The sequence below is a fragment of the Hyperolius riggenbachi genome, chromosome 6, assembly GCF_040937935.1.
Source record: "Hyperolius riggenbachi isolate aHypRig1 chromosome 6, aHypRig1.pri, whole genome shotgun sequence".
Classification (NCBI taxonomy): Eukaryota; Metazoa; Chordata; class Amphibia; order Anura; family Hyperoliidae; genus Hyperolius; species Hyperolius riggenbachi.
In genome coordinates this window covers 126,466,163-126,491,233 of record NC_090651.1, presented here as the reverse complement: position 1 = coordinate 126,491,233, position 25,071 = coordinate 126,466,163, and the positions used below count along the sequence as shown (strand labels likewise).

At 47.4% G+C, this 25,071-nt stretch overlaps 1 protein-coding gene across 9 annotated transcripts in view; it reads right to left on the bottom strand.

Annotated features, from left to right (window-relative positions):
- Positions 1 to 21,333, bottom strand: part of LOC137521088 (leukocyte tyrosine kinase receptor-like) — a 176,198-nt gene extending 154,865 nt beyond the window's left edge. For 4 of the 9 annotated variants that reach the window (XR_011022027.1, XM_068239874.1, XM_068239873.1 and 1 more), the window contains exons 1-2: positions 21,119 to 21,333; positions 2,909 to 3,001 (exon numbers count right to left, since the gene is read on the bottom strand). Coding sequence is in view for 4 of the 9 variants with exons in the window: in XM_068239874.1 (XP_068095975.1) it covers positions 2,909 to 2,928 (20 nt within the window). In the remaining 5 variants the exon portion in view is untranslated. Of the gene's footprint in view, positions 1 to 2,908; positions 3,002 to 7,249; positions 7,359 to 7,455; positions 8,448 to 12,274; positions 12,369 to 21,118 lie in introns of those variants that run through there. The other 5 variants (XM_068239872.1, XR_011022029.1, XR_011022028.1 and 2 more) reach the window with 5 other exon arrangements.
- Positions 21,334 to 25,071: the final 3,738 nt, after the last annotated feature.

The following is a 25,071-nucleotide window of genomic DNA, read 5'->3' as shown; positions in this document are numbered from 1 at the left end:
TTAAGTGACCTAGAAAAAGCTGTGGCTGCAATGCCCGGTAAGAAATTAAGGGTGGCCGACTCCCATGCTCTCCTTAGAAGATTATCAACCTTCTTATCCAGTGGATCTTTCAATACACCAAAGTCCTCAAACTGCAAAGCTGATCTTCGAGAAACTCTAGACAGGGCAGGATCTACTTTTGGGACCGGGCCCCAATACTTCTGGTCTTCTGGTCTAAAGGGATATCTTCTACCCATAGAACTTGGCCCAGAAGGCTCTTTTCTCTGGAAATTCCAATTCTTTTTTAATAATTTCTTTTAGGGAGTTATGAACAGGAATGAAACTTTTCTTGCCTTCTGCTAAACTTTGGTACATCTTATCCAATGTGGACAGATTACGCTCCTCCTCCTTAAAGAGACTCCGTAACAAAAAATGCATCCTGTTTTTTATCATCCTATAAGTTCCAAAAGCTATTCTAATGTGTTCTGGCTTACTGCAGCACTTTGTACTATCACAGTCTCTGTAATAAATCAATGTATCTTTCCCTTGTCAGATTTGTCAGCCTGTGTCTGGAAGGCTGCCAAGTTCTTCAGTGTTGTGGTTCTGCTATGCACTCCCCCCTCAGGGGGGAAAGAAACACACAAATGATCTCTTTAGATTCAAAAGGAAGGCTGTATACAGCCTGCTTGTGTATGGATGTATTTTCTATGTGTACATCAACTTACTTCCTGTTTTGGTGGCCATTTTGTTTGTTTATAAACAAACTTTTTAAAACTGTTTTTAACCACTTTTAATGCGGCGGGGAGCGGCGAAATTGTGACAGAGGGTAATAGGAGATGTCCCCTAACGCACTGGTATGTTTACTTTTGTGCGATTTTAACAATACAGATTCTCTTTAATGTCCATAGTCGCATACATAGCACATAACAAACTATCCATATTCTCAGTGGCGAAGGCAAATCTTTGCACTTTAATCCCCTCCATAGGTCTTTCCTCCTCCTCATCAGAATCAGACATTTCCTCTAAGGAAGAGATCTCCCCCTCTGAAAGTTCTATCTCAGAGTTCTCAGCATGATGCCTCCTTCTAACTGGCTGTAGCATCTGTAGTGGCTGAGCAGATACCCTCGGGGACACTGTGACTGGCGTGGATCCTGATATCCTATTAGGGGAATTTTGAACAGGATTAGAGGCAGGAGAAGTACTGGTAGTAGCGGAAGTAGAGGGACAAACTGGAGTCTCTTTAAACGCCTGTAAGGTTGATGCTACTTCCGACTTCATCCAGCCCATAAGATCCTTAAATATAGAAGGGGATTCCTCCTTAATCATCTCCTGGACACAGGATTGACATAGAGGCTTACTAGAAGCTTGAGTTATTTTAGCAGCACATAAAACACATTTCTTCTTATCTCTTTTTTGCTCTGGCATTGCAACAGCTACAGATGTCATAGGGGTAGCAGCTGAATCGCCGGAGGGGCGAGCCTGACTCTGGCTACCCTTTTTGGGTTCCTTCCCCCTGGCAGCCTTGTCAATTTTTGGCTGAAAAAGTAATGGGAGAAAAAGAACCAATGAGCCCAACCTGTTCACAGAAACTACATATATAATCATATATATATATATATATATATATATATATATATATATATATATATATATATATATATATATATATATATATATATATATATATATATATACACATGTGCAGTCATAAATCACAGCACATACCACTGCCCCAGCGTCCGGTGTGCTTTCAGATGTCTCCATGCTGGCTTACCACAAAATGATCCAGCAGAGGAAGACGCTTTAAAAGGAACTGGTATGTGCGCATCCAAAAATTCCCTCCCAGCAACCATAACCAACCTTAGGGTTCCTGGAACATCATTGCGCATCCCACTCTGAAGCCTCCGGCGCTGAAGGGGTTAATTCCTCCTCCCCTCGTGGCCACGCTAACCTGGCTTTCGGCAAGACTAGGGGGCGTGTCCTGCCACCACGCTGCCGCCCCCTGCCGCCGCCGCGAATCACAGCGCATTCCCTGGTCAATCTTCCGCTCCAGGACCTGCCGACGTCATTAAGAGTCATCTGACTCTCCCAGCCAATCACAGCCGCCCTGCCCGCGCGTCTACGCGTTCAAAGCGGCTGGACATTTCACAAACTGTAACGACAGGGAGACGGCCGCTCTCCCTAGCTGATCCGCTCTGGCCAGCATGCACGGAAGACCCCCGCTCCAGGACCCCACCATCTGGCGTCAGCCCTCAGAAAATCCATGACCTCCTCCGTCCGTGGACAGGAATAAAACTGAGGTATGTCTGGTAGGGGCAGATATATATATATATATATATATATATATATATATATATATATATATATACACCCTGCCTGGTTCCATGGATTAACCTCTTCCTGTCCAATAGTAGGTGGAAGGGTAATCTCTCTCATCTGGGTTGCTGTCCTGGAGACGACCCTGGGAAAGTAAAAATCGCAGGAGCAATCAAATAGCACCAAAAGAAAGCTTTATTAGTGACAAGAAAAGGAGCCAAAATTCATTTAGGTGGTAGGTTGTATGAGCGAGCAATAAACCGTGAAAGCTGCAGTGGTCTGAATGGAAAAAAAGTGGCCGGTCCTTAAGGGGTAGAAAGCCCTAGGTCCTCAAGTGGTTAAAAGGAAATAAATATGGCACCCTCCATATCTTTTTGCAAAAGAGATATATTTTATCTTATCTACAGATTAACTTTTTAGCAACTAGAAATTGCCCCAGAGGCTTCCCATGTCATCTTTAACCCCACCACTGACCAGGGTCCTCTTCAGGCCCACACTTCCCTCCATGTACGAGTATGCACCTGTTTCATACTTGTGTTTACAAGCCCTAGTGGTAATAGTTAGGAATTAGGATGGTACCACAGTGTAATACTCACAGACTTTAGATTCTTACTTGTAAATGTCACGTGCCATTCCAAAGTCACCTAGTTTAGCCACACGTCCACTGCTGGTGTGAGTCAGAAGGCAGTTTCGGGCCGCAATAACCCTAGTGGACAACAAAACCAGGTAAGTGCACTATGTAAAGGACTTTCAATCAGTTTCTCTGATATAACTGTATAGCAATATACTTAAAGAGACACTGAAGCGAAAAAAAAAGTGATTTGTATGTGTAGTACAGCTAAGAAATAAAACATTAGTAGCAGAGATGTGTCTAATATTGTTTCCAGTACAGGAAGAGTTAAGAAACTCCAGTTATCTATGCAAAAAAAGTGACTGAGCTCCACGACTTTCAAAGTCGCAGAGAGCTCCTCTTCTGAAGTTGTTATCTCAAGTGTCAGTCACTATTTTCTTTTTCTCTGCCAGAAACCAGGTCAAAAGTTTGCTGGGCTACTCTGTAAAATCATTTAGAATGCGGAGTAGTGTATAAACTGCAAATATTAGAGAATGATACAATGTTATCAAAACACTATGTAACTGAAAATAAAAATATGAGAATTTTTTTTTTTGCTTCTAATGTTCTAGTAATTATCCATTTTACACAACCAATTCATTATATTATAATTTTTTTTCGCTTCATTGTCTCTCTAAGAGGCCTGGCTGAATCTGGGGCCTAATGCCGTATACTATATGCTTTAAAGGAGTTATCAGGAAATTATAAAGCAAAATAAGTGCTACTTACCCGGGGCTTCGTCCAGCCCCAAGCTCCCAGCATGTCCCTCGCTGCAGCTCCGCCATCAGCCGTTCGCCGCCGCTGCCTCCCGGTCCTCGGAGATGACGCCAGGACAACCTGGAGGTCGGCCTGTACTGCGCCTGCGCAAACGGCGCTGTCAATCACCGCCATGTGGACTGGAGCAGAACTACTGCGCCTGCACAGTACGCTCCGAACCACATGGCGGTGATTGACAGAGCCGCTCGCACAGGCACAGTACAGGCCGACCTCTACTCTAGGTTGGCCTGACGTCATCCCCGGGGACCGAAAGGCAGCGGCGGCGAACGGCTGACGGTGTAGCTGCAGCGAGGGACATGCTGGGAGCTTGGGGCTGGACGAAGCCCCGGGGAAGTAGCACTTATTTTGCTTATAATTTCCTGATAACTCCTTTAACCTCCTTAGCGGTATGCCCGACACTGTGTCGGGCATACCGCTCTGTGGCTCCAGAAGTCCCCCTTAATAAATTTTTTGTCCCCAATTGCTGTAAATCCTCTAGCTATCACTAGGCTAGCTAGTGGAAGTGCCGGGTACCCTCTGATCGCCACCAATCCCCGTTTATACGTTACCCCCCTCCCCTGGATCCAGCGATCGCACAGCCTCCCGGCGCAGCTCCGGTCTCTCTATGGGGAGGATCAGGTTTGCACACGATGTCAGCGACGTCATGTGTGATCCTCCCCATAGTGAAGGCCGGAGCGGTCCCGGGAGGCTGCGCCGATCGCTGGATCCAGGCTGGGTAAAGTATATATCGGGGGAGCAGTGGCGATCAAAGGGTGCCAGACATTTACAGCAATTAGGGACAATTATAAAAAAATTTGGGCAAAAAGTAACGCTCAGGAGGTTGAAGGACACCAGAGGTGAAAATAAGCCGATGAGATAAACCAATGTATCTATTATCCCCCTCCTAAAAATGACTTTTTAAGATATCCCACAATTTTATTTTATACTTAAATCTACTTTTTACACTTTTACTGTTTCCTTGTCTCTACTCAATGATACAGGCATTGAAGTATGCCAGAGCTCAAATCTATGAACTAATTACCCCTTTTATACACAAAATGGTAGAGAAGGAATTTGATTCTACGGATGCTAACAGTGATACACGGAAGTAAAGAAAAATTTATCACAAGAAAGCTAAAAAAGTATATAAATTTTATTGGGAAAACATCTAATGAAAACTAGTTAAAATACCCATGAGATGGCCACCTCCTCACGCAAACCCACCACACATACCGCATCACACACCACTGGCCAGATGTTAGTATGTGAGCTCACAAACTGTAGGAACAGTCCAAAAGCTAAATCAGCAGATAGGCATCAAAAAGGCAAAGCAGCATATCAACAAGCCAGCAGTGGGTTAGAAACCAGCGGTGCAGCAGTGTAGCTGTAGCCATGCAACACAGAGAAAGGCACTATCACTGTGTCCAGAGTTCTACAGTGTCTCACCACTCTGCTGTCTGCAAAAGCGTCCGGATATGTGGGAGGTTCGCCTGTGGTCGCCAAGGCTATGAATGTCCACTTGTGTGAGGATGATGCTGTGGATGCACGATGCAGTGTGCAATGTATATAGGGTTCACAGTCCCAACATGCTGCTCGAGTTGTAAGTCCGATCAGAGGTGCCTTCCATGTGCTGAGGCCAGGTGGCAGGGATGGCAGGGGTCCGCGGGAGGAGATGGCGTCTCATGTAGGCATAGCCTTTACATGTTTCGCCGTTTTCAGGGCGTCATCAAAATGACCCCTTTCATCTCTCCCCTGCTCTCAGAAGCCATTTACAGACAGGAAAGTGTTTTATGGCTGTAATTTGTTATCAGTGAGGGTTACAATATAGTCCGACCCAAACAAAAACTGTCACTTGCATACGTAATTTTTTATCTCTTTCAGGCAGAGAACGCAAAAAGGAGAACAGCATAGTTATTTATAAGCTTGGCACTGTACATACATAGGCCTCTCTCATTGAGTCACGTCACCTCGGTTGTCCTTTAACCACTTAAGGACCAAGGGATTTCTGGCTAAATGTAAAGGATTGAAGTAGGGCGACCAGACTCCCCCCCCCCCCTTTTTCCCCATTAGGGGGATGTGCTGCTGGGGAGGGGGTGTGGTCTGATCACCGCCGCTCTGTGTGGCCGAGCAGAGCAGGGGGGCTGCTCAAAGCCCCCCTCCGCATCGATTTTCCGCCTCCCTCTCTTTCCCTCCCCTCCTTCCCATGGGTGGCACAGGACGGCGAACCGTCCTGTACCGCCTCTGATAGGCTTCAGCCTATCAGATGCCGGCGATCCCCGGCTGTGCAGCAGCGCCGTGCGTCGTAAACACCGGGGATTCCTTCCCCGCGTGTTTACATTTAGCCTGAGACGCCCTCTGTGAACAGACATGGAACGTTTCCAGGGAAACACCACTTCGACCTGCCGCGCCTATCAGCGTTAGGCGGTCGTTAAGTGGTTAATCACTTAAGGACTGCAGTCATAAAACCCCTTAAGGACCAGACACCTTTTCCATTCAGACCACTGCAGCTTTCACAGTTTATTGCTCGGTCATACAACCTACTATCTAAATGAATTTTACCTCCTTTTCTTGTCACTAATACAGCTTTCTTTTGGTGCTATTTGATTGCTGCTGTGATTTTTAGTTTTTATTATATTCATCAAAAAACACATGAATTTTGTCAAAAAAAATATTTTTTTTTTACTTTCTGTGCTGACATTTTTCAAATAAAGTAAAATTTCTATATACACTTTTGTCCAAATTTATTGTGCTACATGTCTGATTAAAGTGAATGTTTACCGGTTTTAAAAACAAAAAGTCAGATACTCACCTAAGGAGAGGGAAGGCTCGGTCCTAATGAGCCTTCCCTCTCCTCTCTCGGTGCCCGGTCCCGCGCAGGATCCCCCGTGGCAGTATTCGACCAGTTCGGTCAAATACTGCCACTTCCGCATGCCGAGGGGAGCTTTCGGAAGGCTTCGGGAGCACTCGGGCTCCCGATGACGCGGCCGCTCCATACTACGCATGCGCGAGCGCCCTCTATGACGCGCTCGCGCGTACGTAGTATGGAGCGGCCCGTCTTCGGAAGCCCGAGTGCTCCCGAAGACCTCCGAAGTCCCTGCGGCGGCGGACGCGAACGGGGGAGCCAGCGCAGCACCGAGGGCCCCGGGAGAGGAGAGGGAAGGCTCATTAGGACCGAGCCTTTCCTCTCCTTAGGTGAGTATCTGACTTTTTGTTTTTAGAAACGGTACCCATTGGCTTTAAGAAAAATCCAATAAGTGTATATTTATTGGTTTGGGTAAAAGTTATAGCGTTTACAAACTATGGTGCAAAAAGTGAATTTTCCCATTTTGAAGCATCTCTGACTTTTCTGAGCATGTGTCAGGTTTCATGAGGTGCTAGAATTCCAGGATAGTATAAATACCCTCCAAATGACCCCATTTTGGAAAGAAGACACCCCAAAGTATTCACTAAGAGGCATGGTAAGTTCATAGAAGATTTTATTTTTTGTCACAAGTTAGCGGAAAATGACACTTTGTGTGACAAAAAAAAAAAAAAAGTTTCCATTTCTGCTAACGTGACAAACAAAAGAGAAATCTGCCATGGACTCACCATGCCCCTCTCCGAATACTTTGGGATGTCTACTTTCCAAAATGAAGTGCGTGCAGGGTAGTGAAAGTTCCCCAGAGTTGGTGCGATCAGGCCACTTGTTGCTCGGCAGCTCCCTGAGGTAATTCGCTGTAGAAACAAGCAAGAGGGAAGGGGCGCTCTGAGACTCCTAATATTTCAAATGGAGGCTCCAATAGGAGATGTCTCACCTTATTCAACTGTGGCCGGCACAGCGTACACAGCCCCGATAAACATCCGTCCCTCTTAGTCTAGCCGGGGACCGGCTCTCTACTCAGGCGTAGCGGATGTGACGTCACTCCTCACGGACCTCCCCACCACCGTTGCTGAGGAGAACAGGCAGACGCCAGTAACACGCACAAACAACGCGTGGTGGAGGCGTCAATGTCTCGGCATGGAGGAAAAAACAATTATAAAAAGCCGCTATAGATGCGGCAAAAGTACGTTTGTATGGCAGTTGCGTGATAAACACGCCAAAAACTCTGCATAGGGAAGGGATGGAATTAGAAAAGCTGCTATATATGCGGCTATAGATGCGCATACAAACCAAAGGATCAAGGGTATAAAAATTTATTTAAAAAGACAGAGGTACATCCTCTGCTTTATCAAGTCATTCATCATGCTATATTGTCCACAGCTCATTATATAGCAAACTGTAACCAATCAGCTCTGTGTGGGGCGGAGGGGAAAGAAATGTACCGTATTGATCCTAAAACAAGGATCTGTTTCACATAATGCCCTAAATAGAAGGGCAGGAGATACACTGCACAAGAGCACCTCAGTTGAAAGTACCCATTGTGTTAGAAAAAAGATACCAGAAACATAAAAGGACCCACATACCACTAAAATACCGTCCGTGTACAAGATAACAGTCAGTCCCGGAAGAGGGGGGGGGGGGGGGGGGGACAGAGAAAAGCAAGAAGAAGAAAGGAAAAATACTTGTGCACTGTATGTCCCCAATAATGCAAGATAGATTAAGTATGCTGTTTTTTTCCTCACACAATGCCCATAGGTTACAACCAACCAATCTGTACCACATAGAAAAACCAATGCAAAGTACATACACATACCAAGAATTTCAATTATGATCCCAAAACACTAGCTCTAAGTGCGATTCTATTCTAACTAATGTACTATTGGCTGCAGATGGCTCATTTCTTCTAAACATTTATTCAAGCCCCCTGGTTCCAATGTCCCCAACTTTAGAATCCAATAAGACTCGCGTCTACACAAGACGCGATATCTCTCAAACTTATTGGGGTGGTGAACTTGTTCTATGATGGTAGCTTTCAGGGCCCCGAAGTCCCTGTTATGAACCAGATTGAAATGGTTAGAGACACCATGTTTTGGCTCCCCTTTGGCTATATTAGAACGATGTTTGTTTAGTCTAGTCTGGAACTTCTGAGTAGTGCGACCCACATAGGTCAATTTGCATGGGCAGCATAATATATATATATATATATATATATATATATATATATATATATATATATATATATATATATATATATATATATATATATATATATATATATATATATATATATATATATATATATATATATATATATATATATATATATATATATATATATCACATAGGAACTTTGACATGTCACATAGCTTTTTATGGGGTATTCTGTGGAAGTATTAACACCAAAAGTGAGAACACCATTAGCAATAGTTTTACAGCAAAGACATCGTTTGGATTTACACGAATAACACCCCATTTTAATTTGGTTCTTTTTATTTGTAATTTTATCTCCCGTTGTATCTAAAGTGGGTAGTTTACTAGGCGCTATGTGACCCCTAATGGTCTTGCCCCTCCTAAAGACCACCTGAGGCTTCGGGGGGAGCGTTTGTTTTAATATTTGGTCACTCAATAGTACCGACCAATGTTTATCAAAGATCCTCTTACACTCTCCAGCTTGTCCGGAGTAGTTAATAACTATAGGTAAGCGATTTACAATAGAATTACCACCATCCGGGCTTTTATTTCTCCGTTTCCTGTCAGGGTTGCCAGGCATTAAACAATCCTGCTGTGAAAGAACAGACGCTCTGTCAAAAGCAGAGCTAACCAGAGGGGCAGGGTATTTTTTTTACCCGGAATCTAGATTCCAAGATCTTTGCCTGTTCTCCTCAGCAACGGTGGTGGGGAGGTCCGTGAGGAGTGACGTCACATCCGCTACGCCTGAGTAGAGAGCCGGTCCCCAGCTAGACTAAGAGGGACGGATGTTTATCGGGGCTGTGTACGCTGTGCCGGCCACAGTTGAATAAGGTGAGACCTCTCCTATTGGAGCTTCCATTTGAAATATTAGGAGTCTCAGAGCGCCCCTTCCCTCTTGCTACTTTCCAAAATGGGGTCATTTGTGGGGTGTGTTTACTGTCCTGGCATTTTGGGGAGTGCTAAATTGTAAGCACCCCTGTAAAGCCTAAAGGTACTCATAGGACATTGGGCCCCTTAGCGCACCTAGGCTGCAAAAAAAGTGTCACACGTGGTATCGCCGTACTGGGGAAGTGTTCAGGCGGGGTCTGAGGGTGATCTGAGGGTGTGGGCGGGCGTTTGGGAGCCCGCAGGGGCAGATTAGGGTCTGATCTGATGGGTAGCAGTGACAGGTGGTGACAGGGGGTGAAGGGGTGATTGATAGGTGATCAGGGTGTGATAGAGGGGAGAATAGATACAAGCAATGCACTGGCGAGGTGATCGGGGGAGGGGGGGGTCTGAGGGCGATCTGAGGGTGTGGGCGGGTGATTGGGTGCCCCCAAGGGGCAGATGAGGGTCTGATCTGATGGGTATGATGGGTAGCAGTGACAGGTGATGACAGGGGGTGATTGATGGGTGATCAGAGGGAGAACAGATGTAAACAATGCACTGGGGAGGTGATAAGGGGGGGGGGGGAGGGTGAGTGCAATCTGAGGGTGTGGGCGAGTGTTTGGGTGCCTGCAAGGGGCAGATTAGGGTCTGATCTGATGGGTAGCAGTGACAGGTGGTGATTGATGGGTGATCAGTGGGTGATTAGAGGGGAGACCAGATGTAAACAATGCACTTGGGAGGTGATCTGAGGGCAGGTCTGCGGGCGATCTGAGGGTGTGATCCCTGGCGATTCAGTCCCCCAGGTGCCACCGCCAATTGCCGTTACGCGGTCCTGGGGGTGCCACTTTGCCGCCACGCAAATTGGCTATGGGCGGTCGGCAAGTGGTTAAGTACCGAGGTCTGCAAGATGGTTAATGTCTGTCTGCATATGCCTTGTTTTGTATTGTCTTGGTCAGAGCTAGATTTACCATAAGACACGGTATGCACGCGCCTACAGGTGTCTAATAATGGAAAGGTGGCCCACTCCACTCCATGAGTACCTCCCTCCTTCCCTATGCAGAGTCCTGATGAGAGTATAAATGAGAGATTACTCACCCTATTCTCGGCATTCCACTGACGAGCTCCGTTTAGTCAGGGGCACCTCTATCTAGTTCATTCTGAGCTTCCTTTAGCTACCTAATGCTTGGGGGCATCTATTGAGGGTACTAATGGCTACCAAATACCAAGTGGCACCTGTAGCTAAGTATGATGGGCAAGGGAAGTAAGGGAGAAGTGACAGGTAGGCCAGCCAGAACACTTGCAGGGCAGTTCGGCAGGGGTTTGAGATTCATGAGGGAGAAGTCTAAAGTGCCAGGACATCTGTGCCTATGAGGCTTCTGTGAGGTAAATCTGGGCCTGAACTCTGTGTGATATAAACTGATGTCTGGCTTACCTAGGACTACCCTTTTTCTTTTACACTTTTAAATACTAAAGAAATCCCAATTGATCGTCTTTAAAGGAGTTGTCAGGGAATTTTGCATAAAATAAACGCTACTTACCGGGGGCTTCCTCCATCCCCAAGCTCTCAGGGCCTCCCTCGCCGCAGCTCTGCCCGCAGCCGTTTGCCGGAGCTCCGACCCGGTCCCCGACGATGACATTAGAATGACCTGGAGGTCAGTAGAGGCAGTAGTTCTGCACCTGCACAGTCCGCTCCGGCCCACGTGGTGGTGATTGACAGTGCCGATCGCGCAGGCGCAGTATAAAGCAGCCTCCAGGTTGCTCTGACGTCATCGCAGGGGACCGGGTCGGAGCTCCGGCAAACGGCTGCGGGCAGAGCTGTGGCGAGGGAGGTCCTGCGAGCTTGGGGCTGGAGGAAGTCGCCGGTAAGTAGCGTTTATTTTATTCAAAATTCCCTGACAACTCCTTTAAAGAAGTGAGGTGGTGGGTCCACGTACTATCTACCATATCGGTGGCCAATGTGGTTTGCATAGGCTGAGAGACCACTATTGAGCATGACCTGATGGTGATAAGTGGAAAAGTGTGATGGAGTGCTCCCCTCCTGTCTTTATGGTTTCAATTGGAGTTTTAATAGGGGATATCAAGCGGTTTTGTATTGCATACATTTGATAAGCACAAGTAGAGCCTCCTGATTCAGTTACTATATTATAGTGGTTTCAAATTACAGGAGGGCTCTCCTTTATTAAGTGGTGGAATTATTACAATCCCAGCACCCTCTACAGCCTAAAGAGAGTGAGTGAGGGAGTGAGTTAGTGAGTGAGTGTGTGGGTATAACCTAGCCATTCAAGAGGGTGCCGTCCACCCAATCACGTTAGCAGAATTTCCCTATGAGGTTTTCTGCTGGGTCCCTTAAACAAGGTGCTACTGCTCAGAGGGGAGTGCAGACCTGGAATTTAAGAGGATACTGGGCAACGGGGAAGGTCTGGAGGAGGACATGGGAAACCTCTGCAGGATCCATAGACTTCCCTCTTTATAGGTAAGTACCTGTGCTTTAGGTCACAATCCCATCAATGCGGCAAAGATGGAGGCCCGAGCATTTCCAGCAATATTTACAATATGAATAAAGTTAGTACAGAGGATTTGTTCTCCCAATAACAATGCTCGCCAACTTTTGCTAATCAGGCCCACAGTGACTGAACAAAAAAGAAACACATCCAATGAGAAGTGGCAGTGGGCAAAAAGCAGTGCACCATACTTACCAAGCGATCCCTCACCAGGCGTCATGGTCAAGGTGTGGAAGGCCACCACTGCGCTTGGACTGGTCACCACAGGCTCTACTTTCTTCACCCAGACCTGGGCAAATGATAGGAGGAGGTGAGCTCAAAAAGCAGTTAATGTCCATGCTAAAGCCTGGTACACACACATGCAATTTTGATTGGCCAATCATTGGCCAATTTTACTACTTCCATGTGGCATAAGAGCTTACCTGCACAATCTGTTCATACAATCCACAATCTGTTGACCTTTCTACTACATGGAGGTAGTAAAATTGGACAGTGATCTACCAAACAAAATAGCATGTGTGTATGCACCCTAAGTTGCAGTGGATGAGGTGGGGGCTGCAGAAGCTATGTGCCGACTCAGACTGCTGGTGTGTCGGTATGCCCTAGATAGTTGGCTTCTCCTAAATGTCATAACATGACCATATTGTGTCACAGTGAGTAGAACAACTGGTGCGCTCAACCACCTTACAGTTGCCATGTGACTCGATCAATCCAGCAGCTGCCAGGATCATCAATGGAATCAAAAGAAAAGGATCGGCACCGTCGCCCTGTTGTTTTGATAACATGTTGTGACATCATCCTTGCTCCATGTTACTCCTGCACATTCGCAAAAGAACTTTCAGTCTCTGAAATAGCCGATTATCAGCTGATTTCAGGGACATGAGCAATTGCCCTACATTTTGTGCTGCCCTGCCTGGAAACCACACCTTAAGCTGTCTAAAGGTCTGCACCATTCTCTGTACAGATTGCAGAATTCTGCAGATGGACTGCTCCTTTCTGCGTACGCGCTGCCCATTCTCTGTACGGACTGCACCTTTACTTCAGTGCCACAGCAAGCAATAGAGCACTATGTATGGAGAATGCTGCACTCCAAACAAGGAATGGTACAGTCCTTTATGCAGCTTCCAATGTGGCTTGCTGGCAAGGCAGTGCAAAATTATAGGGCAAATGCGCATGTCTCCAAAACCAGCTGATAATCAGCTGTTTCAGACACTGCAAGTTCTATTGCACATGACTAACACGTTGCTAGCGTGATGACGCAATACACTTACAATCTTCTAGGACATACCAAGGAGGTAAGCTGAAGGGCAAAGGGCTTGGGACATTGGGGCCAGTGTGCAGACACAGGGACATACATACAGCACCAGTAGCATTGAAGAGGGCAGCAACAGTGACATACTGAGGGGCAGACCAGTGTTTCAATGCCTAGCTTTAGCTAACAAGATGATGGCTGCAGCAGCTTTGCTCGAATTATAATCAAAACTGACAGAAAGAAGGCGGTAATGCCTAGATGCCTAGAGATGGGGGTGGAGCTGCCTACTAGGCAGCAATAGGGAGGGGAAAAGCAGCCACATTGTAAGGGGCAGGCTAGAGAGCTCTAAACAGTTGGGCCCTGTGTACATCACATTAAAGTAGAGGGAGGGGAAAAGTAACTAAGGGTCCTTTTCCACTACCTCGATTGCTGAATCGCAAAAGCACAAATCACTAGCGATTTTAAAATCGCTAGGGTTTGCTAAATAACATAGGAATTGCGGTAGGTTATTTCCACTACCACAATTCCATTTTTACACAAACGCGATCGCGCGGCAGAGCGATTATTGCCACGACTTTGCTATGCCCTGCAGTACATAGCAAAATCGCAAACGCTACCGCCGGGGGGGGGGGGGGATTTTGCTGAATCACAATCGCTAGCGTTTAGCACTAACGCTAGCGATTGCAAGTGGAAAGGGCCCTAAAGGTGGCCACTAACAATCCAATTTCTAGTGAAAAATCGTTCAAGCGATCAATAAATTCTATTTGAAAGAAAAATAGTTCACTACACCATCAACAAACCAATCTTTGCTTCCCATCACATGGATAGGCATGTGCACGCCTGAATACATAACTGCATGATGCACGTGCAGCAGTATATACAGCACGGCGCACTCCCTCATCTTTCCCTGTTGCACATAATGCCTTCCCTCCATCCACTAGCATGGCACAGCAATAGCAGATGGAGCAGTGGTCACGTGTAACTGCAGGTGCCATCCTCAGCGGTACACGTGAGGCCCACCTGCACACATGCGTCACAAAAGCTGCTATGACGTCATCCTGGCACGCATTCTCCTCGCAGACAGAGCGGCAGCAGCGGCTGAGACAGACGTGCGACCCTCTCTCCATATCCCCGACAGCCAGGAGCTCTCAGCCCCGACATACACCGGCAGCAGCTCCAGGAACAAGCAGTCAGAGAGCGGCTGTCCTGATGGTAGAGACAGCTACATCCCGGAGCTCCCCCTAGCGGCCGCTAGTAGAAATGACACTGTGAAGGTAAAATAGATGCCATAGAATTAGATTTCTGAGAGCAGAAATCAGTTTCTGTCGTTTTGACGCTCATCCTGGGCTGATATTATTTAAAAAAAAAAAACTGATGAAAATTCCTTTTGGTAGCAATAATACATGATCAGTCATTTCCAGGGCCAGACTTCGTCCTGAGCAGCCAGACATTGGACAAAATGTTCGCCTACTGCCGCTGCAAAGCCCCGCCCCCAAATCGAAAAGCATTCCCGCCCCCCATTTGGCCGCAATAAGCCCTGTCCGCATTAAGCCCCGCCTTCACAGTCCTTTGCATATGTGCAGAAGGCTGCAAACCTGGAGATTTGAGTTAAAGGACAACTGAAGCAAGAGAGAAATGGAGGCTGCCATATTTCCTTATAAGCAATACCAGTTGCCTGGCTGTCCTGCTGATCCTCTGCCTCTAATACTTTCAGCCATAGCCCCTGAACAAGCATGCCGCAGATCAGGTGTTTCTCACATTGTCAGATCTGACAGATTAGCTCCATGCTTCTTTCTGGTGCTATTTAGACACTACTGCATTCTAAAACATCAGCAGGGCTGCCAGGCAACTGGTATGATTTAAAAGGAAATAAATATGGCAGCCTTCATTTACCTCTCACTTCAGTTGTCCTTTAACGGGTGATCTGAGGGTGTTGGCGGGGGGGGGGGGGGGGGTCTGAAAGAACAGCTGTAAATAATGCACTGGGGAGGTGATAAGGGGGGGGGTGTCTGAGGGCAATCTGAGGGTGTGGGCAGGTGTTTAGGTGCCCGCAAGGGGCAGATTAGGGCCTGATCTGATGGGTAGCAGTGACAGGGGGTGACAGGGGTAATTGATAGTTGATCAGGGTGTGATTATAGGGGAGAATAGATGCAAGCAATGCACTGGCGAAGTGATCGGTGGGGGGGGGGGTGTCTGAAGGCGATCTGAGGGTGTGGGCGGGTGATTGGGTGCCCGAAAGGGGCAGATGTGGGTCTGATCTGTTGGGTACGATGGGTAGCAGTGACAGGGGGTGATTGTCGGGTGATCAGTGGGTGATTAGAGGGGAGAACAGATGTAAACAATGCACTTGGGAGGTGATCTGAGGGCAGGTCTGCGGGCGATCTGAGGGTGTGGGCAGGTAATTGGATGCCCGCAAGGGGCAGATTAGGGTCTGATCTGATGGGTGGCAGTGACAGGTGGTGATTGATGGGAGATTGACAGGTGATGAGTGGGTGACTACAGGGGAGGTTAGATGTAAACAGTACACGGGGGGGGGGGGGTCTGGAAGCATCTGAGGGTGTGGGGGGGGGGGTTGATCAGGAGCCCCCAGGGGGCAGTTTAGGACCTGATCTAAAAATAGCGTTGACAGATAGTGACAGGGAGTGATTGATGGGTGATTAGGGGGGTCATTGGGTGCAAACAGGGTTCTGAGGGGGTGATCGGGGGGGGTCTGAGAGTTGCTGTGGGCGATCAGGGGGCAGATCAGTGTGATTGTGTCCTTACTAGGGGGGCTGCCTCCTGCCCTGGTGGTCCCTCGATCACTGTGATCACCAGGGCAGGAGGCAGCCTGTATAATACGCTTTGTATACATTACAAAGCGTATTATACGCTTCTAATGCGGAAGATCGGTTGTTAACAACCCGCCGGCGCTGCTAATTGGAGGGCGGGTTGACGTCGTCGGTGGGCAGAGCATAATGCCGGCAGATGCAGTCCCCCAGGTGCCACCACCAATTTCCGTTACGCGGTCCTGGGGGTGCCACTTTGCCGCCGCCAATTGGCTATGGGCGGTCGGCAAGTGGTTAAGTACCAAGGTCTGCAAGATGGGTAATGTCTGTCTGTATATGCCTTGTTTTGTATTGTCTTGGTCAGAGCTAGATTTACCATAAGACACGGTATGCACGCGCCTACAGGTGTCTAATAATGGAAAGGTGGCCCACTCCACTCCATGAGTACCTCCCTCCTTCCCTATGCAGAGTCCTGATGAGAGTATAAATGAGAGATTACTCACCCTATTCTCGGCATTCCACTGACGAGCTCCGTTTAGTCAGGGGCACCTCTATCTACTTAATTTTGAGCTTCCTTTAGCTACCTAATGCTTGGGGGCATCTCTAGCTACTTAATATTGAGGGTACTAATGGCTACCAAATACCAAGTGGCACCTGTAGCTAAGTATGATGGGCAAGGGAAGTAAGGGAGAAGTGACAGGTGGGCCAGCCAGAACACTTGCAGGGCAGTTCGGACGGGGTTTGAGGTTCATGAGGGAGAAGTCTAAAGTGCCAGGACATCTGTGCCTATGAGGCTTCTGTGAGGTAAATCTGGGCCTAAACTCGGTGTCATATAAACTTTGATGTCTGGCTAACCTAGGACTACCCTTTTTCTGTACACTTTTAAATACTAAATAAATCCCAATTGATCGTCTTCAACCAAGTGAGGGGGTGGGTACACGTACTATCAACCATATCGATGGCCAATGTGGTTTGCATAGGCTGAGTGACCACTATTGAGCATGACCTGATGGTGATAAGTGGAAAAGTGTGATGAGTGCTCCCCTCCTGTCTTTATGGTTTTAATTGGGGACATCAAGCGGTATTGTATTGCATACATTTGATAAGCACATGTAGAGCCTCCTGATTCAGTTACTATATTATAGTGGTTTTAAAGTTACAGGAGGGCTCTCCTTTATTAAAGGGAAGGTTCAGGGAGGGTGGGTAAAAAATAAAAATCAATTTCCACTTACCTGGGGCTTCCTCCAGCCCGTGGCAGGCAGGAGGTGCCCGCTCCGCAGGCTCCCGGTGGTCTCCGGTGGCCGACCCGACCTGGCCAGGCCGGCTGCCAGGTCGGGCTCTTCTGCGCTCCAAGGCCCGGCACTTCTGCGTCCCACGCCGGCGCGCTGACGTCATCGGACATCCGCCGGGCTGTACTGCGCAGGCGCAGTACAGCCCGGCGGATGTCCGATGACGTCAGCGCGCCGGCGTGGGACGCAGAAGTGCCGGGCCTTGGAGCGCAGAAGAGCCCGACCTGGCAGCCGGCCTGGCCAGGTCGGGTCGGCCACCAGAGTAGCGTTTTTCACAGCAGTTTGCGTTCTTCCTATACTTTATATTGAGGACGAAACGCTTCTGCAAACCACAAACGTGCAGCAGGAGGCACGTTTGCGGCTGGGCAAAAACCTCAAACCGCCGGTGTGCACCATCTCATTGCAATACATTAGCCAAGCGTTTTTACAGGCGGATGCGGCCGGCAGATCGCTCTAAACACAGCTTGGTGTGCACTAGGCCTGAAACAGCCGATTATCAGCTGATTTCGGGGACATGAGCATTTGCCCTACATTTTGTGCTGCCCTGCCTGGAAACCACACCTTAAGCTGTCTAAAGGTCTGCACCATTCTCTGTATGGATTGCAGAATTCTGCAGACGGACTGCTCCTTTCTGCGTAAGCGCTGCCCATTCTCTGTACGGACTGCACCTTTACTTCAGTGCCACAGCAAGCAATAAAGCACTCTGTATGGAGAATGCTGCACTCCAGACAAGGAATGGTGCAGTCCTTTATGCAGCTTCCAATCAGGGATGGTCGGAAATGCCAATTTCTGATTCCGCTGTAAATCCGCATTCCGCCATTGCCAATTACCGATTCCGCTACCAATTTCCGCATTCCAATGCGGAATTTCCACTGGAAATCGCGGAAATTCTGCCCGACTTTAACATCGATTTTCTCAAAAACTATAAGGTCTTTTTGAAAACTTTTTTTTGCATCTTGTTCACAAGATTCACCCTGCAAATTTGGTGTTTCTAGGACTTGCGGGGGCTTTGCTATTAACCACTGAAGTCAGCGGATTTTTACTGTAATGTATAATGCAGAAAATAGGCAAATGCAGATTTTCTGCATTTTACATTACAGTAAAAATCCGCTGACTTTAGTGGTTAATAGCAAAGCCCACGTAAGTCCTAGAAACACCAAATTTTCAGGGTTTATTAACCAGCCGGGCGGTATGGACGAGCTCAGCTCGTCCATCACCGCCGGAGGCTGCCGCTCAGGCCCTGCTGGGCCGATTTTCATCAAAGAGCAGCACACGCAGCCAGCACTTTGCCAGCCGCGTGTGCTGCCTGATCGCCGCCGCTCTGCGGCGATCCGCCGCGAGCAGCGGCGAAAGAGGGTCCCCCCAGCCGCCTGAGCCCAGCGTAGCCGGAACAAAAAGTTCCGGCCAGCGCTAAGGGCTGGATCGGAGGCGGCTGACGTCAGGACGTCGGCTGACGTCCATGACGTCACTCCGCTCGTCGCTATGGCGACGATGTAAGCAAAACAAGGAAGGCCGCTCATTGCGGCCTTCCTTGTTTGTTCTGGGCGCCGGAGGCAATCGGAAGAACGCCTCCTGAGCGCCCTCTAGTGGGCTTTCATGCAGCCAACTTTCAGTTGGCTGCATGAAATAGTTTTTTTTTTATTTAAAAAAAACCCTCCCGCAGCCGCCCTGGCGATCTTAATAGAACGCCAGGGTGGTTAAACTGAATCTTGTGAACTAGAGGCAATAAAAAAAGTTTTCAAAAAGACCTTATAGTTTTTGAGAAAATAGATGTTAAAGTCGGCAGAAATTTCTGCGATTTCCGGCGGAAATTTCCGCGATTTCCGGCAGAAATCCGCATACCACACTTGCATTACCGATTTCCGCATTCCGATGCGAAAATGCACTTTCCGATCGGAATTTTGGAAATTGCATGTCCGCGGAATCCGAATGAGCATCCCTACTTCCAATGTGGCTTGCTGGCAAGGCAGTGCAAAATTATAGGGCAAATGCGCATGTGTCCAAAACCAACTGATAATAAGCTGTTTCAGACACTGCAAGTTCTATTGCACATGACTAACGTGTCGCTAGCATGAGACACAATCTTCTAGGACCTAGGTTCTCAACGTGTGGTACGCGTACCCCAGGGGGTACTTCTGATGGTTCCAGGGGGTACTCGGGCTTGATATACTTAACCAAGAATAACAAATTTAGAGTTTCAGAAAATTATAAATCTTATTTAAACACCAAATTAGTATTTTAGCTACCGTAATTAAAAGAAATAGTAAATGCTTGGAAATTGTTTAAAATCAATTATCATGTACTATGATTAAATATATATTTGTTAAGGGGTACTTGTGATAATGTCTACTATGCTAGGGGTACTTAGTGTGTACAGGGTTTTAAAAGGGGTATGTAACAATAAAATGTTGAGAAACACTGTTCTAGGACATACCAAGGAGGTAAGCTGAAGGGCAAAGGGCTTGGGACATTGGGGCCAGTGTGCAGACACAGGGACATACGTACAGCACCAGTAGCATTGAAGAGGGCAGCAACAGTGACATACTGAGGGGCAGACCAGTGTTTCAATGCCTAGCTTTAGCTAATAAGATGATGGCTGCAGCAGCTTTGCTCGAATTATAATCATAGCTGCCAGAAAGAAGGCGGTAATGCCTAGAGATGGGGGTGGAGCTGCCTACTAGGCAGCAATAGGGAGGGGAAAAGCAGCCACATTCTAAGGGGCAGGCCAGAGTACTCTAAACAGTTGGGCCCTGTGTACATCACATTAAAGTAGAGGGAGAGGAAAAGTAACTAAGAGCCCTTTTCCACTAGCGCGATTGCTGAATCGCAAAAGCGCAAATCACTAGCGATTTTAAAATCGTTAAGGTTTGCTAAACAATATAGGAATCGCAATTCGATTTTTACACAAACGCGATCACGCGGCAGAGCGATTATTGCCACGACTTTGCTATGCCCTGCAGTACATAGCAAAAGCTATCGCCAAAGAAAAAAAAAAAAAAAGATTTCGCTGAATAACAATCGCTAGCGTTTAGCGCTAACGCTAGCGATTGCAAGTGGAAAAGGACCCTAAAGGTGGCCACTAACAATCCAATTTCTAGTGAAAAATCGTTCGAGCGATCAATAAATTCTAATTGGAAGAAAAATCATTCACTACACCATCAACAAACCAATCTTTGCTTCCTATCACAACCAACAAGAAAAGCCAAATTTTGATTTGACAAAAATCCAAATTGGACAACTGATTTTTTTTTTATAATTGTTTGTAATCAAATGCACCCATCAACAGAGATTTACAACCAATCCGATCAGAATTTCTGATCGCTAACAATTTTTCCACTACAAATTGGACAGTTAGTGGCCACCTTAGGGTGCATACACGCATCCAAAATTGATTTGCCAATCACAAGCCACTTTTACCGCCTCCATGTAACATGAAGGCCAACAGACTTTGAATGCTAAACACAGATTATGCAAGTAAGCTCAGAGTCACATACCACATGGCAGTGGTAAAATTGGCCAATCAAAATTGGAGTGTGGGTAGGCATGTGCACGCCTGAATGCATAACTGCATGATGCACGTGCAGCAGTATATACAGCACGGCGCTCTCCCTCATCTTTCCCTGTTGCATATAATGCCTCCCCTCCATCCACTAGCATGGCACAGCAATAGCAGATGGAGCAGTGGTCACGTGTCACTGCAGGTGCCATCCTCAGCGGTACACGTGAGGCCCACCTGCGTCACAGTAGCAGCTATGACGTCATCCTGGCACGCGACCGACCTCCTCGCAGACAGAGCAGCAGCAACGGCGGAGACAGACGTGCGACCCTCTCTCCGTATCCCCGACAGCTAGGAGCTCTCAGTCAGCCCCGACATACACCGGCTCCAGGAACAAGCAGTCATAGAGACCGGCTGTCCTGATAGTAGAGACGGCTACATCCCGGAGCTCCCCCTAGCGGCCGCTAGTAGAAATGACACTGTGAAGGTAAAATAGATGCCATAGAATTAGATTTCTGAGAGCAGAAATCAGTTTCTGGCGTTTTGAGGCTCATCCTGGGCTGATATTACTTTAAAAAAAAAACGGATGTAAATTCCTTGTGGTAGCAATAATACATGATCAGTCATTTCTGGGAAGTTCAGATCTTTTCAATGATCCGGATGATTCGAATCGGATCATTGAAAAGATCCGGATCTTTGATCCGAATCTCGGATCATCTTACTACCGAAGCATTTGGGGGTGAAATGAATAGCAGGACAGGTCTTTCCCTGCTGTGGACAGGAGAAGGTGGACACACAGAGAAGGGGAGAAGATGGACAGAGGGCAGGGAGTGGACAGAGAAAGGAGGAGGGACGAGCAGAGAGCAGAAATGTTTGCTTGCACACAATACCCACATGCTGCAATCATATGCTTTACATATATTTCACCTATATGTTCATCTGTACACTTTGAATGCAAACGTCGCACAGTGAAAGAAAGCATTCCAAGAAGTCAAGTGCAGTTGTTTAGAGCGAGTGCAGGAGGATCATATTGTACAGCAATCACAGTGCCTGCAAAGTTACTGAGCTGTGCTGAGCCAAAAGCTTCCAATGTGTTCACTGTGCAGAACTACGAACAGACAGCCTATAATCAGCAGCACGTTATAGCCAGTATGTGTGCTCTACACATATCTGGCAGTGGCACCCATGTCCCCTCTCTCTCATCTACCTGTCTCCCTGCAAGGCTGGCTCCCAACCAACAGAGCGATCCATCTCAGCTCTGCTTCCAGGCAAAACCCCCTCCCCCCCCCCCGCGGCACGCTGAGAGGGGGCATGTCGCTCCTGGCCCCGCCCCTTTTGCGATCCGAATCACTCATTTTAATGATTCGGATGATCCGACTCACAAAATAGATTCGGATCAAAGACCCGAATCGTTCATGATCCGGACAACACTAATTTCCAGGGCCAGACTTTGTCCTGAGCAGCCAGACATTGGCCAAAATGTTCCCCTGCTGCCGCTGCAAAGCCCCTCCTCCAAATCGTAAAGCATTCCCGCCCCCCATTGGGCGTGATAAGCCCCGTCCCCGTCCGTTTTAAGCTCCGCCTTCACAGCCTTTTGCATATGTGGAGTAGGCTGCGAACCTGGCGAAGTGTGTTAAAGGGCAACTGAAGCAAGAGAGATATGGAGGCTGCCATATTTATGATCCTCTGTCTCTAATACTTTCAGCCGTAGCCCCTGAACAAGCATGCTGCAGATCAGGTGTTTGTGACATTATTGTCACATCTGACAGATTAGCTCCATGCTTGTTTCTGGTGCTATTTAGACACTACAGCATCCTAATACATCAGCAGGGCTGCCAAGCAACTAGTATGATTTAAAAGGAAATAAATATGGCAGCCTCCATTTACCTCTTGCTTTAGTTGCCCTTTAACTCAAATGAATGAGAGAAAAAGAAAAAAAAAAGAAGAAGGCTTTTCAGTAACCTGGGACTTTTACCAACACACTGCAGTCACCTGTGCCTTTGACATCCTAAAACGATGCTCCAGTCACCCCCAGCGGCTAAGTTTCATTGCCGAGCCACTGCGCCTGCATGGCCCTAGACACGCATTCTCGCTCACGTCACCAACCCCGATTTCTCTTATTGCGCATGCGCAGGACAGCAATGTGAGCGAGAGCGCAGATGAGCAGGCAGGGCCGCGCAGGTGCAGTAGCTTGGCGACTGGCCAGTCACCGAAAACGAAACTTAGCTGCTGCAGGGGACTGTAGCATTGCTCCAGCATGTTGAGGAGGGCACACGGCCACTGCGGGATGCTGGTAAAAGCCCCAGGTAAATAAAACTATTTTGAGATAAGGTTCCCTTCAAAGCGGAACTGAAAGCTGAAAAAAAAAAAGTTTCACTTTAAAAGCTTGGGCGCTTTTGGGATTTTTTTTAAGCGCCAACGATTTTCAAAATCGCCCTAAAAGCTTTTGTGCAATTATTCCCTATGCAGGGCCGGGCCGAGGCATAGGCTGGAGAGGCTCCAGCCTCAGGGCGCAGTGTAGGAGGGGGCGCACAATTCATTCAGCTGTCATTCCCAATAGTGTTTGAAGCAGAAAGAAATAAGAAAAGGGGATACATAGCAGTGACTGCAAGCCAGATAACTAGATATTAAGGTGTTGGGGAGGTTGTGGGCCCTGTGGCACCTCTTAGTCTAATAGCAATCAGTGTGTGACGGCTGGGGTGGCAGGGATGGAGGGGCGCACTTTGGTGTCTCAGCCTTGGGTGCTGGAGGACCTTGTCCCGCCTCTGTCCCTATGAGAGTGTTCACATATGAGCGGTTTGATTCCAATCCGCTCACCAAAGCGATGCCTGTACCATTTTTAGGGCGATTTGCCTCAATGGAAGGTATAGGGAAATTGCAAAGCGCTTGAAAATACGCTTTGTATAGTGATTTCCCGAGCGCTTTTAAGAATAAATACATTGGGCTCTATTCTCAAAGTCTTCCCGCATGCGGTAAAGTACATGCGGGAAGTTTGCGACCAAAACACCGTCAAGTTGACATTCTCAAAATGTTCCGCATGTTTTTCCGCATGCAGAAAAAGTGCGGTAAAAGTGCGGGATTCATGCGGAAAAATTTCCGCAAAAGTCGGTATTTTCCACAATAAAAAATCAATTCTCAAAAATGTTCAGGCGCATCATTTCATCGTTATTTACCGATTTTTTTATCACCTACAAATAGTAGGTGATATATTCCGCATCCCATTGACTTTAATGAGGTGTGGAGGCTAAGGGCTGTGCTTGGTGGACTTTAATTTTTTTTTTTTTTAAACACTTTTTCATGCGACCTTTTTACCGCATGATTCCCGCATGAATAATGGCTGTTTCCGCCTCTTTTTTCCCGCATGCGGAAAACATGCGGAAAATATTAGTGAATGTGGAAAAAATGCGGAGTTTACCCCTGGCGGGAATATAGCGGTAAAATTTTGCGGAAAATTTGGCTCTTTGTGAATAGAGCCCATTGCATTTATTATTTTACTGATCAAAGAGTTCATTTCCTGACTTGAGTCAGAAAGTGAAAATACAAATCGCTCTGCAAAAGCGCTAAGAAAAGCACTGTAAAAAAAAACAAAAAAACGAACGCGCAGGTAAGAGTTAAATTCTAAATCTCTCACAAGATCGCAAAACACTGGCAACAGCATTCTGCATGTGCAATACTTCGTTTTTCATATTTCACATGTGCAGAGCGCTCTCGTCCATGGGAGCACGATTAGGAGGCCTGCAGACCAGGGCAGTGCATTAGAACGAAAGGAGGGTGCTGCGGGGGACCAGAGCATCGGTCTGTCCCCTGCAGGAAACTGGTACAAGCCCCAGGTAACTTAAAGAACACCTGTAGTGAGAAGTAAGTGGATGCTGCCATATTTATTTCCTTTTAAACAATACACATTGCGTGGCAGTCCTGCTAGAGTACATTTGAAATCGGCGCCGGTAGACTTGGGCGCAGGATACAGCCGATATATGGCTGATCCTGCTTCTGCACAAGTCCGGGCCGTTTTAATCACTATTCCCCCTCCAGGCCGCCATGGATAGTGGGGGAATGAAATAAGTCGGTTTCCAGCGATTGCTGGAGGCCGAATTATTGTGTTTTTTAAGCAACCTCGGCTCCGTCTTCTGACGGAGCCGACGTTACTCACTGAGCACTGCAATAGGAATGATTCCTATTGTAGTCTATGG